We start from the raw sequence: 17,786 nt of genomic DNA, 5'->3' as shown, positions 1-17,786 counted from the left end.
AGCATTCGTGTGGAACTGAAGGCGCGAACCACTGCTTTTAATCAGGGCAAGGTGTCTGGTAACATGACTGAATACAAACAGTGCAGCTATTCCCTCCGCAAGGCTATCAAACAAGCTAAGCGCCAGTACAGAGACAAAGTAGAATCTCAATTCAACGGCTCAGACACAAGAGGCATGTGGCAGGGTCTACAGTCAATCACGGACTACAGGAAGAAACCCAGCCCAGTCACGGACCAGGATGTCTTGCTCCCAGGCAGACTAAATAACTTTTTGCCCGCTTTGAGGACAATACAGTGCCACTGACACGGCCTGCAACGAAAACATGCGGTCTCTCCTTCACTGCAGCCGAAGTGAGTAAGACATTTAAACGTGTTAACCCTCGCAAGGCTGCAGGCCCAGACGGCATCCCCAGCCGCGCCCTCAGAGCATGCGCAGACCAGCTGGCCGGTGTGTTTACGGACATATTCAACCAATCCCTATACCAGTCTGCTGTTCCCACATGCTTCAAGAGGGCCACCATTGTTCCTGTTCCCAAGAAAGCTAAGGTAACTGAGCTAAACGACTACCGCCCGTAGCACTCACATCCGTCATCATGAAGTGCTTTGAGAGACTAGTCAAGGACCATATCACCTCCACCCTACCTGACACCCTTGACCCACTCCAATTTGCTTACCGCCCAAATAGGTCCACAGACGATGCAATCTCAACCACACTGCACACTGCCCTAACCCATCTGGACAAGAGGAATACCTATGTGAGAATGCTGTTCATCGACTACAGCTCGGCATTCAACACCATAGTACCCTCCAAGCTCGTCATCAAGCTCGAGACCCTGGGTCTCGACCCCGCCCTGTGCAACTGGGTACTGGACTTCCTGACGGGCCGCCCCCAGGTGGTGAGGGTAGGCAACAACATCTCCTCCCCGCTGATCCTCAACACTGGGGCCCCACAAGGGTGCGTTCTGAGCCCTCTCCTGTACTCCCTGTTCACCCACGACTGCGTGGCCACGCACGCCTCCAACTCAATCATCAAGTTTGCGGACGACACAACAGTGGTAGGCTTGATTACCAACAACGACGAGACGGCCTACAGGGAGGAGGTGAGGGCCCTCGGAGTGTGGTGTCAGGAAAATAACCTCACACTCAACGTCAACAAAACTAAGGAGATGATTGTGGACTTCAGGAAACAGCAGAGGGAACACCCCCATCCACATCGATGGAACAGTAGTGGAGAGGGTAGCAAGTTTTAAGTTCCTCGGCATACACATCACAGACAAACTGAATTGGTCCACTCACACAGACAGCATCGTGAGGAAGGCGCAGCAGCGCCTCTTCAACCTCAGGAGGCTGAAGAAATTCGGCTTGTCACCAAAAGCACTCACAAACTTCTACAGATGCACAATCGAGAGCATCCTGGTGGGCTGTATCACCGCCTGGTATGGCAACTGCACCGCCCTCAACCGTAAGGCTCTCCAGAGGGTAGTGAGGTCTGCACAACGCATCACCGGGGGCAAACTACCTGCCCTCCAGGACACCTACACCACCCGATGCTACAGGAAGGCCATAAAGATCATCAAGGACATCAACCACCCGAGCCACTGCCTGTTCACCCCGCTGTCATCCAGAAGGCGAGGTCAGTACAGGTGCATCAAAGCTGGGACCGAGAGACTGAAAAACAGCTTCTATCTCAAGGCCATCAGACTGTTAAACAGCCACCACTAACATTGAGTGGCTACTGCCAACACACTGTCAATGACACTGACTCTACTCCAGCCACTTTAATCATGGGAATTGATGGGAAATGATGTAAATATATCACTAGCCACTTTAAACAATGCTACCTTATATAATGTTACTTACCCTACATTATTCATCTCATATGCATACGTAGATACTGTACTCTATATCATCGACTGCATCCTTATGTAATACATGTATCACTAGCCACTTTAACTATGCCACTTGGTTTACATACTCATCTCATATGTATATACTGTACTCGATATCATCTACTGTATCTTGCCTATGCTGCTCTGTACCATCACTCATTCATATATCCTTATGTACATATTCTTTATCCCCTTAAACTGTGTATAAGACAGTAGTTTTTTTGGAATTGTTAGTTAGATTACTTGTTCGTTATTACTGCATTGTCGGAACTAGAAGCACAAGCATTTCGCTACACTCGCATTAACATCTTTAAATGTCTTACTCACCTCGGCTGCAGTGAAGGAGAGACCGCATATTTCGTTGCAGGCCGTGTCAGTGGCACTGTATTGTCCTCAAAGCGTAATTTGCAAATAAATTCATTAAAACTCCTACAATGTGATTTTCTGGATTTTTTTAATCTAATTTTGTCTGTCATAGTTGAAGTGTACCTATGATGAAAATTACAGGCCTCTATCATCTTTTTAAGTGGGAGAACTTGCACAATTGGTGGCTGACTAAATACTTTTTTGCCCCACTGTACATGCATGCAACAGCAGTTTAATCCTCAAAAGCAAGGCCTGTAGAGAGCAGTGTTCTCACATTTCTGTCACTTCTGGCAATATTTTGATTCCTAAATTTGTTTCTGAGTCTTGTTTTAAAATTTTCTGTTTTTACAGTCATATCAAGACTATGCTTTAGAAAAAAAGATAGTTGATGATGATTTTAAGCTCTATATAACTTATGTCACCCAGTGACATAATGACACCCTGTCACCAGCTCTTTTACTGACATTCAATTTTTTTAAATACATTTTTTTTAAATGTAAATAGATATCAAAGAAGTGACATTGGTTGTCAGATATTACACATTAGCAAGGGTATGTTGGGCTTTTTGCATTCTATCCTCATTGACGACGAGCCTGCGTCATTTCCGGATGTTGCCTCCCCCTTTTTTTTATTGACATTTCGCTTAATTCTAGCTTGCGGGCTACAGGCGTTTTGCAGGGTCATTTGTTTTTTTTCGGTGACATTTAGCACCACCTCTTCTGAACGGATAGGTGCATGTTTTGCACAAAAGAGAGGCGTTTGTAGGTGTCAGGTTGTTGGAAAATTGTAGAGACAACATCTTTCTTCCTTTGGATTCCTGACGTTTTGGCTTCCTTTGTCAGGTTGACTTCCGTTTTCATGTGCAATCAACAGTGGAAAAATAGCTAGCTATCTTGCTAGGAAAACCCTAGCCAATGTATTAAGTTGTACTTAGGCATGAGCAATATACGACTTTCTATCGGCAAATAAGTCTGCTTTAAGGGGCTCCTTTCCAACGTTGGTTTGTAAGCTAGTTTTCAGGCTAGTTTCCTAACACGGATGCTAGGTGTCTAGCAAGGATAGCTAACTTGCTAACAATACTGCTGCACATTTCTCACTATTGTCCGTCGGTACGCTGTTCTAGAAGTGTCGAAATATTTGAATGAGAGGTCGTACATTTACTGTCCTCTTACATAATTTTTTGTACTGAGGCCCGAAGAAACTACGTTTTTAGCTAGCCCCAGCTAGCTTAATTAGCTAAGCAAAACACCATGTTTCGATATTTAAATGACGTGGATGACAACCCTTACATGATGTGAGTATCGTATTGCCTTTTATCCAAGCGAACTGCATGTTTAGCTTTTATACCCATTTGAATGAATCAACCCAGTCGTTGTCGTTTGTTCTGAGATTTAAAGGCCTAATCTCCTGCCACCATGTGTAGGCAGGCAGCCAGAATATATTAGGTAACTACATACACCACATAGTTAACTATATCACGGCTGGGATGGATCATGGTTATGTCTAGCTTATTATTTTTTACATGAGAATGTGTTTACCCCTTATATTCTCATTCCATGATGAGTAACCATGGTCAAGAGTACTCCTGGAAACAAGTGTATTTCTCACCTGAGTTTTCATCATCATCAAATTGTTTCTGTTTTGAAGGGATCCATTTGCAGCCCAGAGGCAACAGATGAGGAGTCTGTTTGGGTCGTTTGGCTACGAACCTTTCCCCCTCAGCCCTCAGATTCAGCCTCCCCGTGCACCCCACCTTCAGGTGTGTGTGAGCGAGAGTGTCAATACTCTGAGTATCTCTAGTAAGTGTGTGTGATGTTGGGTTGAATTCCATTTCAAATTTAGGAAGTACACTACAATTCAAATTATCTTCAATGGGTAAACATTGGAATTTGATTTGGACTTAGGATAACTTTTTGAATTGACTGTAATTAAAATGGAATCGACCCAACCCTGGTAGGTATACACCATAGCTGTTTCCCCTTTGATTATATGTAGTGTTGTCTAATTTTATATTACTTCATGCCACCCTGCATTGCTACTGCATATTTGTTGTCTGCTGTTAAATAACCTCCTACTGCTTTTCAGGCTGGGGCCCTGCAGCCGTTTGGAATGATGGGAATGGTGAGTCCTTGTTCCTGCGTGTTAAGATGTTATCTCTGCCTCTTAGAACCCAGAATGCACCGTTCCAATATGTTCAAAACAAATTCTCAATTTCAAAATCGGATAACTGACTTCCTCATGTGTTCCTTCCCCAGGGGGGAGGCTTCATGGACATGTTTGGAATGATGGGAGGAATGATGGAGAACATGGTGAGTATTTTCAGAGATTCCTGGTACTCCCTCACCTGCTTTCCCAGATCCAGATCAGGCATGTTCCTGGGCTATAAAACACCCTCAATGGAGATTCTCTGTGTCCAGAAAAAATCATTTTAGAGTTAACGTTTTGTAACCCAGCAACAACTATGTCTAAAGCAAAGACCCAACATGAGTTCAGTGGTTGAAACTTAAACATAATCCAGCTGGACAAGATGTGTTATCTTCTTTCCCTTTAGGACAGAATGTCTGGTTCGCCAAACTGTCAGACGTTCTCTTCCTCCACAGTCATCTCCTACTCCTCCTCAGACATGGGAGCCCCTAAAGTCTACCAGCAGACCAGCGAACTGAGGACTGCACCTGGAGGGGTAAGAGAGCAGGCAGAATTACATTTACTGCTGTGATTGCATGTACATTTGTTCAGTAGGGGTTTACAACGCCAATCCTCCAGAGATGCTGGCCTCTACTACCAGCTCCCTGCTGAACACTACCTCCTGCCCTCAGATTCGTGAGACACGCCAATCGATGCGTGACAGCGAGAGTGGCTTGGAGCGCCTGGCTATTGGCCACCACATCTGGGACCGCGGTCACGTGATGGAGCGCTCCCGAAACCGGCACACCGGCGACCGCGAAGAACGGCAGGACTACATAAACCTGGAGGAGAGTAAGTCACGGAGCTACATGTGCTACTCACTACGGTTCTCCAGAGTCACGTTTCTAACCCCCAAGTAATAATAAACTATTTGCCTTGGGTAAAAAAGCATATGGATGCTAAATGGCTGTATTTGCAACAGTTTGTTTCCATTGCTAGACATGCCTGTTTAGAGTTACATCTGGCCAGGTTTCTGACCCCAACCCCCCTCTCCCCTTTCTCTCAGGTGAGGCTGCTGCCTTCGATGAGGAGTGGAGGAGCACTGCCGGAAGGTACCCTCCCCCAAATGCACGGGGGATAGATTACGGCCGGGACAGGAGGGCAGGTGGGCAACAGCTGGCCCTCGCCGCCCCACCCAGCTCCTCGTCTCCGCCTGCCCCTCGCCATGAGTCTCCCAGACACCTCCCACCTGCAACTCGCCCCCGTTACGACTGGTGAGAGGTAGGAGGAGCATGACCTGTATGTCTGTGTGTGTTTGTAAAAGTGTGTGTACTGTGGACAGCACTGCACAGTCCCAAATCAATTCTTGTACCCTTTGTTGATCTGAAAGTAGTGGATAGGTATCAACCCTGATATATGGTCTTTGCTTACGCCAATCCCGATCCAGTCCTTTCAAATCCAATAGGTGAGTCAATAAGGTCCAGGGAACAGATGAGATCAGTCTGGAACTGGGCCTGTCCCAGTTGTTAGCCTGTCTGTGGTCAATGGGCATATCTTGCTGTTTGGGGTTTTAGGCTGGGTTTCTGTACAGCACTTTGACATCGCCTGATGTAAAAAAGGGCTTTATTAATACATTTTATTGATTGATCTCAATAGTCTACAGTGGTTTATGTTACACCACTCGTCCATCTGCTCTGACATTAAACAAGTGGACAGACAAAACCTCAGTCCCATTAAGAATCCTCCATATTGCTTTTGACATAGCCAATGTTTTCAGATCAGTGTAGGAGAGGAGATAAGAAGCCACTATGACAGTTGAGATCCACATCACCCACTGATGTCATGTGTTTTCTCCTGCCAGGGGTCAAGGGTGAAAGGTGAGCAGAAGGATGGAGGAGAGGATACCGAGGGGATCTGTCTGATGCTGTGAACGAAGAAGGGAGGAGAGGGTCACGACTGACCGTGAAGATATTTGATATGATGGGACTGTCTATATATAAACTATACATTTAACACACACACACATCAGAACCCAATACACTCAATACCTGCAATTATGGTTCAACCTCTCTGCTGTTACCGTTCACATACACATGTGCGGACACACATGATTACACACACTCAAGTTGTATATAGAGCCACCCTCCAACTTTACATGCGTTAATTGCCCACCTCACTATATAAATATATATACATTGCCACACTACATACTACACATGTGCTGTACAGTCCATATATGTTTGTGTAGACACTAGTGTGTCTGTGAATTGAATTGTATACTGTTGACTAATTAAACTAATTAATGAAAACAAACATTAAACATTGTTAGATAATTGCACACTGTGTTGTGGTTTGTCATGGAATAGTGAGTGGATAGGTTATGTTTTTAGAACAGGTTTTGACCTGACAAGGACTGACATAACTAAAGGTGGTACAGGAGCAATGGAGTTTGCTGGTGTTTTTCTGTCTTTATACAGTCTCTTGTCTGAAAATCCCATTTCCATGTAGGAAGTTAACTGACATTCCAATACACATTTTTGTTGTTGTAAACCCATGAGAATTGGAATTTCAGTTTACTTCCTGATTTGGCACAATTGAAGTGGAATTGATCCCAACCCTGGTGCATGTGAAAAATGTTACTTGGTTGTATTTTATTTTCGCTGTTGAATCTGTTCAATATTCAGCATGCCTTTCCATCCCAACACTTTGTTAATATTATAAATGCCACAGTAAATAGTGTGTCCTATGGCACAGTCCATCCCTTCATACATACTCCCTCACAAATAAACACATTCACATCCCTACACACTCACTCTCTCGTGTGTGTAAACTCGTGCTCTGACTATCTAGTGTCAGAATAGCTGCAGATGGTCATATGACATCCAGCTGGAACACACCAGAGAAGAAGCCAATCAAAATCCTCTCTGCCCATTCCTGTGGCACATTCCCTTTGGATATCTCTCCCCCCTCTCTCTTCCATAATTGTCACCTTCATTGCTGAGGTTCCCTCTGTATTTTATAGCTGCCTTGTGTGATTTATTGTTCGTTCTCTATCTTTCATCTCTCCATGTCTGTATTCTGTTAAGTGCTACCCATCACTAGTTACTGGCCCTCTATTACCCGCCTTCATTCACATACAGTGCCTTGCAAAATTATTCAGACCTTTTGGATTGCTTCACATTTTATTGTTACAAAGTGGAATTAGAATTGATTTAATTGTATTTTTTTGTTTTGTCAATTTACTCTGTAATGTCAAAGTGGAAGAAAAATTCAAACATTTTTTAAAGATTAATAAAAGTGTGAACTAAAATATGTCCATTGCATAAGTATTCAGCCTATTTGTTTATGCAAGCTTAAATTAGTTCAGGAGTACAATGTTGCTTAATAAATCACATAAGTTACATGGACTCACACTGTGTGAAATAGTAGGGGTTGACATTTATTTTAATTACTAACCCTTCTGTCCACCATGCATAAAATATCTGTAAGGTCCCTCAGTCAAATATTGAATTACAAGCACAGATTTAACTACAGAGACCAGGGATCTTTTTGAAAGCCCTAAATAAGGGTAGTGATTGGTTGATGGATAACAATAACAAATCAGACATTGAATATCTCCTTAAGCATGGTCAAGTTAATAATTATGCTGTGGATTATGTATCAAACCACCCAGACACATCAAGATAGACATCCTTCTGAACTGAGGTGCAGGACAGGAATTAAACTGCTCTCGGATGTTACCATGAGGCCATTGGTGATTTTAAAGCAGTCACAGGGTTCAATGAATGTGATGGGAGAAAACTGAGGATGGATCAACAACATTGTAGTGACTCCACAATAATGACTTTAAGTGAAAAGAAGAATACAAATATACAGAATAAAAATATTCCAAAACACCCATCTTGTATGCAACAAGGCACTAAAGTAATACACTTTTTGGCCTAAATGCAAAGTCTTATGTTTGGGGAAAATCCAACATAACACTTCACTGAGTAACTGCCTACTATTTTCATGCATGGTGGTGGCTGCATCAAGGTATGGGTATGCTTTACATCTGCAAATACTTTGGAGTTTTTCAGGATAAAAAGAAACAGGATGGAGCTAATCACAGGAAAAAAGGAAAACCAGGTTCAGTCTATTTTCCAACAGACACAGGGAGAGTAATTCACCTTTCAGCAGGACAATAACCTACAACACAAGGTCAAATCTACACGGGAGTTGCTTACCAATAAGACAGTGAATGTTCTGAGTGGCCAAGTCAACATTTTGACTGAAATCTGCTTGAAAATGTATGGCAAGACTTGAAATTTGCTGTCTAGCCATGACCCCTAACATCTTGACAAAGTTTGAAGAATTATGAAATTCGATATTGCACAATCCAGGTGTGTAAAGCCCGAGACTTACCCAAGAAGGCTCACAGGTATAATCAATGCCAAATGTGTTTCTAACATATATTGACTCAGAGAGCTGAATACTTACGCAACAACTAAAATATTTAATTTCTAATTTAAAAAAATGTGTATTCTTCTTCCATTTTGACATTACGGAGTATTTTGTGCAGATTGTTGACAATTCTTTTTACAATAAAATCCAGTTGACTTTGTAGCACAATAAAATGTGAAGAAATCCAAGGGGTATGAATACTTTTGCAAGGCACTGTATCTATTCCATGTGGCCATCTAACCTGGACTACAGGGAGTTCAATGTCTCCCCTCCTATGCTGTGCATGCTAAAGTTAAGCCAAATACAACCTACAGTTTGGTCACAACAGTCTATACAAGGCCTATCCACATACTGTATCTATACAAAGCTGATAGCCATACTAACAGATTTCTGCAGCCAGCAGTATGTCGTAGAAGATGAATGCTAATGCTAACTAAGTGAATGTATCCTCCAGTATGTTCTAGCTAGCAGATACACACAGCAAGCTAAGCCCATGCATCCCACAGTATGTCCCAGCATACACTCCTGCCAACCCTGCCGTCTGTTTCTGCCTGTTCTCTGTGTTTGTGAGCTTATCAGGGCTTACACCACTACTGACTAGTACTCATGACATCTGCGGAAATACTTTTCCAGCAAATGTATGCATAAATGAATGTGTAATATTCTTGTTTGCCAACATACTGAGCGTCTGTGCCTAGGGCTGTAGCTCTGTTGCTGTGGCGCAGTGTGTTGACTGTGTCATCATGGGATGGGACAGGGGGGTTGTGGGAGATTGTGTTTTGTATTCCATGTTGTATTCTCTCCTATTCTATTTTGTGACATTTCTTTGGGCTCAAGCCAAACACAGAACACACACAACCCCTCTTTTTCGGTGCCTACTGCTGCTATGCTGAATCCTTCTCTCCTCTCCTCTTTCTGTCCCCAGTCTCGCTCCCTCCCCTTTCCTCTGCATCTTCCAATAACTTGCGCGTTCCCCCTCCCCCGTCTGTCGCACGTTCTCACCGCCTCCCCTTTTCTACCTCCTCCCTGTGCCCCTCTCTTACTCTCCTTCTCTCTCATTTGCTCACATTCTCCCACTTTCCCTACCAGGCTTCACACACACTGCAGGTAATGGAAAACAATATACATCTATTCCTTCCTTCCTCTCATCCTTCTCAGTCTCCTCTCCTCTGTCTCTCTGCTCTCTTCTCTCATCATTTCATCCCTCAGCCAGCTCAAATCCTCTGATTAGTCCTTGACTGCACAGCACAGCACAGGTACCATTGCATCAGCTTGTGTCTAAACTCACTGACGGTGTGTGTGTGTCAAGGAATGACAGCGCATTGTGTGTGTGTCCTACTAGTCCATGGTTCGATGTTGAATGTGTTTGATGGTTGGCCTGTCAATTGCTGTGTGGTGTGTGTCGCTGTATGTGCTTAGAGTACATCTGCTTCACAGCATTTACTTCCTGACTATGCGTCAGTTTGTGCCAGTTTGCTGTGTGTGTGTGTGTGTGTGAGAGAGAGAGTGAGAAAGAGAGAGTGAGAAAGAGAGAGAAAGAGAGAGAGAGAGTAGAAGTCTGCCTGTGTTAGTCTCTATATTTTCTGTTTATTTCTCCAGAAAATACATTTAAGAGGTCATTTTTATCTCTCACTCTGTGAGCATCACTTACCCCATCTCAGAATATTCATCATTTCTGGCCAAAGGGGGATTTAATCATTTTAGAATCTCTACCACCGTTCCCTTGCTCCTCTCATCTTTCTCCCCCGTCTTCTAAAGCTTGTTTTGATAATGCAGAAATCCCTCTGCTGTGTTAGAACATGTCTGTGTTAGAACATGGCTGTGTTAGAACATGGTTGTGTTAGAACATGGTTGTGTTAGAACAAGGCTGTGTTAGAACATGGTTGTGTTAGAACATGGCTGTGTTAGAACATGGCTGTGTTAGAACATGGCTGTGTTAGAACATGGTTGTGTTAGAACGAGGCTGTGTTAGAACATGGTTGTATTAGAACATGGCTGAGTTAGAACATGGTTGTGTTAGAACATGGCTGTGTTAGAACAAGGCTGCGTTAGAACATGGCTGTGTTAGAATATGGCTGTGTTAGAACATGGCTGTGTTAGAACATGGCTGTGTTAGAACATGGCTGTGTTAGAACAAGGCTGTGTTTGAACGAGGCTGTGTGAGAACATGGCTGTGTTAGAAGGAGGGTTGGTGCCTGTACTGTATGTGCTAGAAGAGAGGATGAAAGGTGCTGTGTGTGTGTCTACGTGTGTATGTGTCTACGTGTGTGTGTGTGTGTGTGTAAGTGTGTGTGTATACGTATGTATATTTGTATGCGTGCCTGTTAGATGTGAGAATGGATTGTGTCTGTATTATATTTGCCTCTGACTGTGCGTGTGTATGTGTGTGTATGTGTGTGTGTGTGTGATCCCCACAGGATGTCGATAGTGATCATTGTTGCCAGGGAGATCCTGGACTCCAGGGGGAACCCCACAGTGGAAGTGGACCTGCACACTGACAAAGGTGAGAGACTGGTATTTTTCATCATCACTACATGGTGTGATTATTTGAGATATTCCATTATCAACTGGTTAATGGGTATCTTCCTTTCCCCTCTATCCTTCACCCCTCCATTCCCTCGTTTTCTCAACCCTTCCATTCCCTCCCCCATCTGTCTTCCCCTCCCTCCCCCTCTCTTCCCTCGTTCCCTCACCCCTCCATTCCCTCAAATCTCTCCCTCCTCCTTCCAGGTGTCTTCAGGGCAGCTGTGCCTAGCGGAGCGTCTACTGGCATCTATGAAGCCCTGGAGCTGAGAGACGGAGACAAAAGCCGCTACAAGGGCAAAGGTGAGGGCTGAGGAAGATGTATGTGTATGTGTGTTTGTGCATGATCGTTCACTGAGTGAGGTGCAGAATGAACTACTTTTCTGTGTCCTTTTCTTCATTCTTATGTCCTGTCTCTGTATCCTCCTCCTCCTCCACCACCTCTTCTTCATCCTGTTTCTTCTCATCCTTCGCTACATCCCTCCTTCTCCTAGGTGTGCTCAAGGCTGTTGGTCACATCAATGACACCATTGGTCCTGCCCTCATCCAGTCGGTGAGTACAGTGGTGAGCGTGTGTGTGTGTGGGTTGTGTCCTGTGTTGCAGTGTGTTTGTTTGGGCATATTTGTAACTGAGAGAAAGAGAGAAAGATGTCTCATCAGTCTCTCTAAGATGTGCTGTGTTGCAGGAGGTCAGTGTGGTAGAACAGGAGAAACTGGACAAGATGATGATAGAGATGGACGGCACTGAGAACAAGTGTAAGTAACAACCTGTATGAATCACATATGAGACACCAGCTTGGACTAGTCCTGGTCTCAAGAGTTGGCATCTGAACGTTTTATTCTCACCAGTGCTTTTTCAATTTGATCTTTCCCTTAATTCATACCTATTCATTCTGTTCCCTTCAGCTCAGTTTGGGGCCAATGCTATTCTGGGTGTGTCCTTGGCCATATGCAAAGCTGGTGCTGCAGAGAAAGGTGTCCCCCTGTACCGTCACATTGCTGACCTGGCAGGAAACACAGAGCTAGTGCTTCCAGTTCCTGTGAGTTCATTACCGTTACATTTTCACCCATATTCAGTTGACTGTCATAGAATACATTTGACCAAAAACCATAACCTACTCTGTAAAAAAAGATAAGATGAAGGCTTCAGACAGTTATTGCTGTCATTGAATGAATGAATAAAGGAATGAATGAATAAAGGAATGAAGGAACTACTGAATAAAGGAATGAAGGAACAACTGGATAAAGGATTGAAGGAACAACTGGATAAAGGAATGAAGGAACTACTGGATAAAGGAATGAAGGAACAACTGGATAAAGGAATGAAGGAACTACTGGATAAAGGAATGAAGGAACTACTGGATAAAGGAATGAAGGAACAACTGGATAAAGGAATGAAGGAACAACTGGATAAAGGAATGAAAGAACAACTGGATAAAGGAATGAAGGAACAACTGGATAAAGGAATGAAGGAACAACTGGATAAAGGAATGAAGGAACAACTGGATAAAGGAATGAAGGAACAACTGGATAAAGGAATGAAGGAACAACTGGATAAAGGAATGAAGGAACAACTGGATAAAGGAATGAAAGAACAACTGGATAAAGGAATGAAGGAACAACTGGATAAAGGAATGAAGGAACAACTGGATAAAGGAATGAAGGAACAACTGGATAAAGGAATGAAAGAACAACTGGATAAAGGAATGAAGGAACAACTGGATAAAGGAATGAAGGAACTACTGGATAAAGGAATGAAGGAACTAATGGATAAAGGAATGAAGGAACAACTGGATAAAGGAATGAAGGAACAACTGGATAAAGGAATGAAGGAACTACTGGATAAAGGAATGAAGGAACAACTGGATAAAGGAATGAAGGAACAACTGGATAAAGGAATGAAGGAACAACTGGATAAAGGAATGAAGGAACAACTGGATAAAGGAATGAAGGAACAACTGGATAAAGGAATGAAGGAACTACTGGATAAAGGAATGAAGGAACAACTGGATAAAGGAATGAAGGAACTACTGGATAAAGGAATGAAGGAACAACTGGATAAAGGAATGAAGGAACAACTGGATAAAGGAATGAAGGAACTACTGGATAAAGGAATGAAGGAACTACTGGATAAAGGATTGAAGGAACAACTGGATAAAGGAACTACTGAAGGAACAACTGGATAAAGGAATGAAGGAACTACTGGATAAAGGAATGAAGGAACTACTGGATAAAGGAATGAAGGAACAACTGGATAAAGGAATGAAGGAACTACTGGATAAAGGAATGAAGGAACAACTGGATAAAGGAATGAAGGAACTACTGGATAAAGGAATGAAGGAACAACTGGATAAAGGAATGAAGGAACTACTGGATAAAGGAATGAAGGAACAACTGGATAAAGGAATGAAGAACAACTGGATAAAGGAATGAAGGAACAACTGGATAAAGGAATGAAGGAACAACTGGATAAAGGAATGAAGGAACAACTGGATAAAAGGAAAAGGAAGGAACAACTGGATAAAGGAATGAAGGAACTACTGGATAAAGGAATGAAGGAACTACTGGATAAAGGAATGAAGGAACAACTGGATAAAGGAATGAAGGAACAACTGGATAAAGGAATGAAGGAACAACTGGATAAAGGAATGAAGGAACAACTGGATAAAGGAATGAAGGAACAACTGGATAAAGGAATGAAGGAACAACTGGATAAAGGAATGAAGGAACAACTGGATAAAGGAATGAAGGAACAACTGGATAAAGGAATGAAGGAACTACTGGATAAAGGAATGAAGGAACAACTGGATAAAGGAATGAAGGAACAACTGGATAAAGGAATGAAGGAACAACTGGATAAAGGAATGAAGGAACTACTGGATAAAGGAATGAAGGAACAACTGGATAAAGGAATGAAGGAACAACTGGATAAAGGAATGAAGGAACAACTGGATAAAGGAATGAAGGAACAACTGGATAAAGGAATGAAGGAACAACTGGATAAAGGAATGAAGGAACAACTGATAAAGGAACAACTGGATAAAGGAATGAAGGAACAACTGGATAAAGGAATGAAGGAACAACTGGATAAAGGAATGAAGGAACAACTGGATAAAGGAATGAAAAGGAACAAGGAACAACTGGATAAAGGAATGAAGGAACAACTGGATAAAGGAATGAAAGAACAACTGGATAAAGGAATGAAGGAACAACTGGATAAAGGAATGAAGGAACTACTGGATAAAGGAATGAAGGAACTAATGGATAAAGGAATGAAGGAACAACTGGATAAAGGAATGAAGGAACAACTGGATAAAGGAATGAAGGAACTACTGGATAAAGGAATGAAGGAACAACTGGATAAAGGAATGAAGGAACAACTGGATAAAGGAATGAAAAGGAATGGAACAACTGGATAAAGGAATGAAGGAACAACTGGATAAAGGAATGAAGGAACAACTGGATAAAGGAATGAAGGAACTACTGGATAAAGGAATGAAGGAACAACTGGATAAAGGAATGAAGGAACAACTGGATAAAAAGAATGAAGGAACAACTGGATAAAGGAATGAAGGAACAACTGGATAAAGGAATGAAGGAACTACTGGATAAAGGAATGAAGGAACAACTGGATAAAGGAATGAAGGAACAACTGGATAAAGGAATGAAGGAACAACTGGATAAAGGAATGAAGGAACAACTGGATAAAGGAATGAAGGAACTACTGGATAAAGGAATGAAGGAACTACTGGATAAAGGAATGAAGGAACTACTGGATAAAGGAATGAAGGAACAACTGGATAAAGGAATGAAGGAACTAATGGATAAAGGAATGAAGGAACAACTGGATAAAGGAATGAAGGAACTACTGGATAAAGGAATGAAGGAACAACTGGATAAAGGAATGAAGGAACAACTGGATAAAGGAATGAAGGAACTACTGGATAAAGGAATGAAGGAACTACTGGATAAAGGAATGAAGGAACAACTGGATAAAGGAATGAAGGAACAACTGGATAAAGGAATGAAGGAACTACTGGATAAAGGAATGAAGGAACTACTGGATAAAGGAATGAAGGAACTAATGGATAAAGGAATGAAGGAACAACTGGATAAAGGAATGAAGGAACTACTGGATGAAGGAATGAAGGAACTACTGGATAAAGGAATGAAGGAACTACTGGATAAAGGAATGAAGGAACTACTGGATGAAGGAATGAAGGAACTACTGGATAAAGGAATGAAGGAACTACTGGATAAAGGAATGAAGGAACTACTGGATAAAGGAATGAAGGAACTACTGGATAAAGGAATGAAGGAACTACTGGATAAAGGAATGAAGGAACTACTGGATGAAGGAATGAAGGAACAACTGGATAAAGGAATGAAGGAACTACTGGATAAAGGAATGAAGGAACTACTGGACAAAGGAATGAAGGAACTACTGGATAAAGGAATGAAGGAACTACTGGATAAAGGAATGAAGGAACTACTGGATAAAGGAATGAAGGAACAACTGGATAAAGGAATGAAGGAACTACTGGATAAAGGAATGAAGGAACAACTGGATAAAGGAATGAAGGAACAACTGGATAAAGGAATGAAGGAACTACTGGATAAAGGAATGAAGGAACAACTGGATAAAGGAATGAAGGAACTACTGGATAAAGGAATGAAGGAACTACTGGATAAAGGAATGAAGGAACAACTGGATAAAGGAATGAAGGAACAACTGGATAAAGGAATGAAGAAACAACTGGATAAAGGAATGAAGGAACAACTGGATAAAGGAATGAAGGAACAACTGGATAAAGGAATGAAGGAACAACTGGATAAAGGAATGAAGGAACTAATGGATAAAGGAATGAATAAATGCTGTAAATTGACAAATACTGATGTATGTCTCCCTCTCCTCTCCTCCCCTGGTCCCCCTCTCCCTCAGGCATTTAACGTCATCAACGGGGGCTCTCATGCGGGCAACAAGCTGGCCATGCAGGAGTTCATGGTACTTCCTGTAGGGGCGGAGTCTTTCAGGGACGCTGTGCGTGTGGGGGCGGAGCTGTACCAGACGCTGAGGGAAGTGATCAAGGAGAAGTATGGCCAGGACGCCACCAACGTGGGGGACGAGGGGGGGTTCGCCCCAAACATACTGGAGAACACTGAAGGTGAGAGAGACAGGAGGAAAGACGTATCAAAGACATTACTGCATGGTCCGGAAACAACTTCTGTAGACCCTCAGTTTTCTGGGTTTTCAGATGTGAAGGAAACAGCCTTCCAATTGGTTTACATTGCCTTCAGAAAGTATTCACACCCCTTGACTTTTTCCACATTTTATTGCATTACAGCCTGGCCTACACACAATACCCATAATGTCAACGTTTTTAGAAATGTTAACATGTCGTGAGTCAAAAAATATTCAACCCCTTTGTTATGGCAAGCCTAAATTAGTTCGGGAGTAACAATTTGCTTAACAAGTCACATAATAAGTTGCATGGACTCACTCACTCTGCCTGCAATAATATTGTTGTACATGATTTTTGAATGACTTCCTCATCTTTGTACCCCACACATACAATTATCTGAAAGGTCCCACAGTCAAGCAGTGAATTTCAAACACAAATTCAACCACAAAAACGAGGGAGGGTTTCCAATGCCTTGCAAAGAAGGGCACCTATTGGTAGATGGGTAAAAATATAAAAAGCGCACATTGAATATCCCTTTGAGCATTGTGAAGTTATTAAATACACTTTGGGTGGTATATCAATACACCCAGTCAATACAAAGATACAGGCATCCTTCCTAACTCAGTTGCCAGAGAGAAAGGAAACTTTAAAACAGTTACAGAGTTTAATGGCTGTGATAGGAGAAAACTGAGGATGGATCAACAACATTGTAGTTACTCCACAATACTAACCTAAATGCCAGACTGAAAAGAAGGAAGCCTTTACAGAATACAAATATTCCAAAACATGAATCCTGTTTGCAATAAGGCACTAAAGTAAAACTGCAAAAAATGTGGCAAAGAAATTAACTTGAATACAAAGCATTATGTTTGGGGCAAATCCAACGCAACACATCACTGAGTTTCACTCTTCATATTTTCAAGCATGGTGGTGGCTGCATCATGTCATGGGCATGATTGTCATTGGCAAGGAATAGAGAGGTTTTTTATATAAAAATAAACTAAATAGAGCTAAGCACAGGCAAAATCCTAGAGGATACCTGGTTCAGTCTGCTTTTCCACCGGACAGTGGGAGATAAATGTACCTTCCAGCAGGACAATAACCTAAAACACAACGTACAATCCAGGTGTGCAAAGCTCTTAGAGACTTACCCAGAAAGACTCACAGCTGTAATCGCGGCCAAAGGTGAATCTAATATGTATTGACTCGATAAATTTGCCAAATGTCTAAAAACATGTTTTCACTTTGTCATTTTGGGG

The 17,786-nt window shown here is 42.4% G+C and overlaps 2 protein-coding genes across 4 annotated transcripts in view; both read left to right on the top strand.

The window, feature by feature from the left end:
- Positions 1-2,873: 2,873 nt before the first annotated feature.
- On the top strand, positions 2,874-7,699 carry LOC112237879 (myeloid leukemia factor 2). 2 transcript variants are annotated; one of them, XM_024406471.2, is made up of 8 exons: positions 2,874-3,548; positions 3,902-4,013; positions 4,340-4,375; positions 4,510-4,563; positions 4,806-4,934; positions 5,071-5,230; positions 5,445-5,652; positions 6,240-7,699. In XM_024406471.2, the coding sequence occupies exons 1-8, from the start codon at positions 3,505-3,507 to the stop codon at positions 6,250-6,252; spliced, it is 756 nt and encodes a 251-aa protein (XP_024262239.1). In that variant the 5' UTR covers positions 2,874-3,504; the 3' UTR covers positions 6,253-7,699. The 2 variants fall into 2 exon arrangements, with proteins under 2 accessions (XP_024262239.1, XP_024262240.1); XM_024406472.2 differs by having other exon boundaries at positions 2,875-3,548; positions 5,445-5,659.
- A 2,149-nt stretch (positions 7,700-9,848) lies between these two features.
- The window catches only part of LOC112237881 (gamma-enolase), a 17,802-nt gene continuing 9,864 nt past the window's right edge, over positions 9,849-17,786 (top strand). Inside the window, exons 1-7 of one of the 2 annotated variants that reach the window (XM_042305143.1) lie at positions 9,849-9,928; positions 11,239-11,324; positions 11,552-11,647; positions 11,839-11,897; positions 12,031-12,100; positions 12,251-12,384; positions 16,287-16,509. In XM_042305143.1, the coding sequence (XP_042161077.1) occupies positions 11,240-11,324; positions 11,552-11,647; positions 11,839-11,897; positions 12,031-12,100; positions 12,251-12,384; positions 16,287-16,509 (667 nt within the window). In that variant the 5' untranslated portion in view covers positions 9,849-9,928; position 11,239. Of the gene's footprint in view, positions 9,929-9,978; positions 10,078-11,238; positions 11,325-11,551; positions 11,648-11,838; positions 11,898-12,030; positions 12,101-12,250; positions 12,385-16,286; positions 16,510-17,786 lie in introns of those variants that run through there. The other variant, XM_042305142.1, reaches the window with a different exon arrangement.

The sequence above is a fragment of the Oncorhynchus tshawytscha genome, linkage group LG23 (genome assembly GCF_018296145.1).
Source record: "Oncorhynchus tshawytscha isolate Ot180627B linkage group LG23, Otsh_v2.0, whole genome shotgun sequence".
In the NCBI taxonomy this organism is placed as follows: domain Eukaryota; kingdom Metazoa; phylum Chordata; class Actinopteri; order Salmoniformes; family Salmonidae; genus Oncorhynchus; species Oncorhynchus tshawytscha.
The sequence above is the reverse complement of the archived record's forward strand: the minus strand, read 5'-3'. Positions and strand labels throughout refer to the sequence as shown.

Bases quoted from the DNA above. Each gene is read 5' to 3' on its own strand.
- LOC112237879 (XM_024406471.2), top strand. From the start codon at position 3,505: ATGTTTCGATATTTAAATGACGTGGATGACAACCCTTACATGAT. The intron at 4,376-4,509 runs GTGAGTCCTTGT...TTCCTTCCCCAG, and splicing joins CGTTTGGAATGATGGGAATG to GGGGGAGGCTTCATGGACAT. The intron at 5,231-5,444 runs GTAAGTCACGGA...CCTTTCTCTCAG, and splicing joins CTACATAAACCTGGAGGAGA to GTGAGGCTGCTGCCTTCGAT.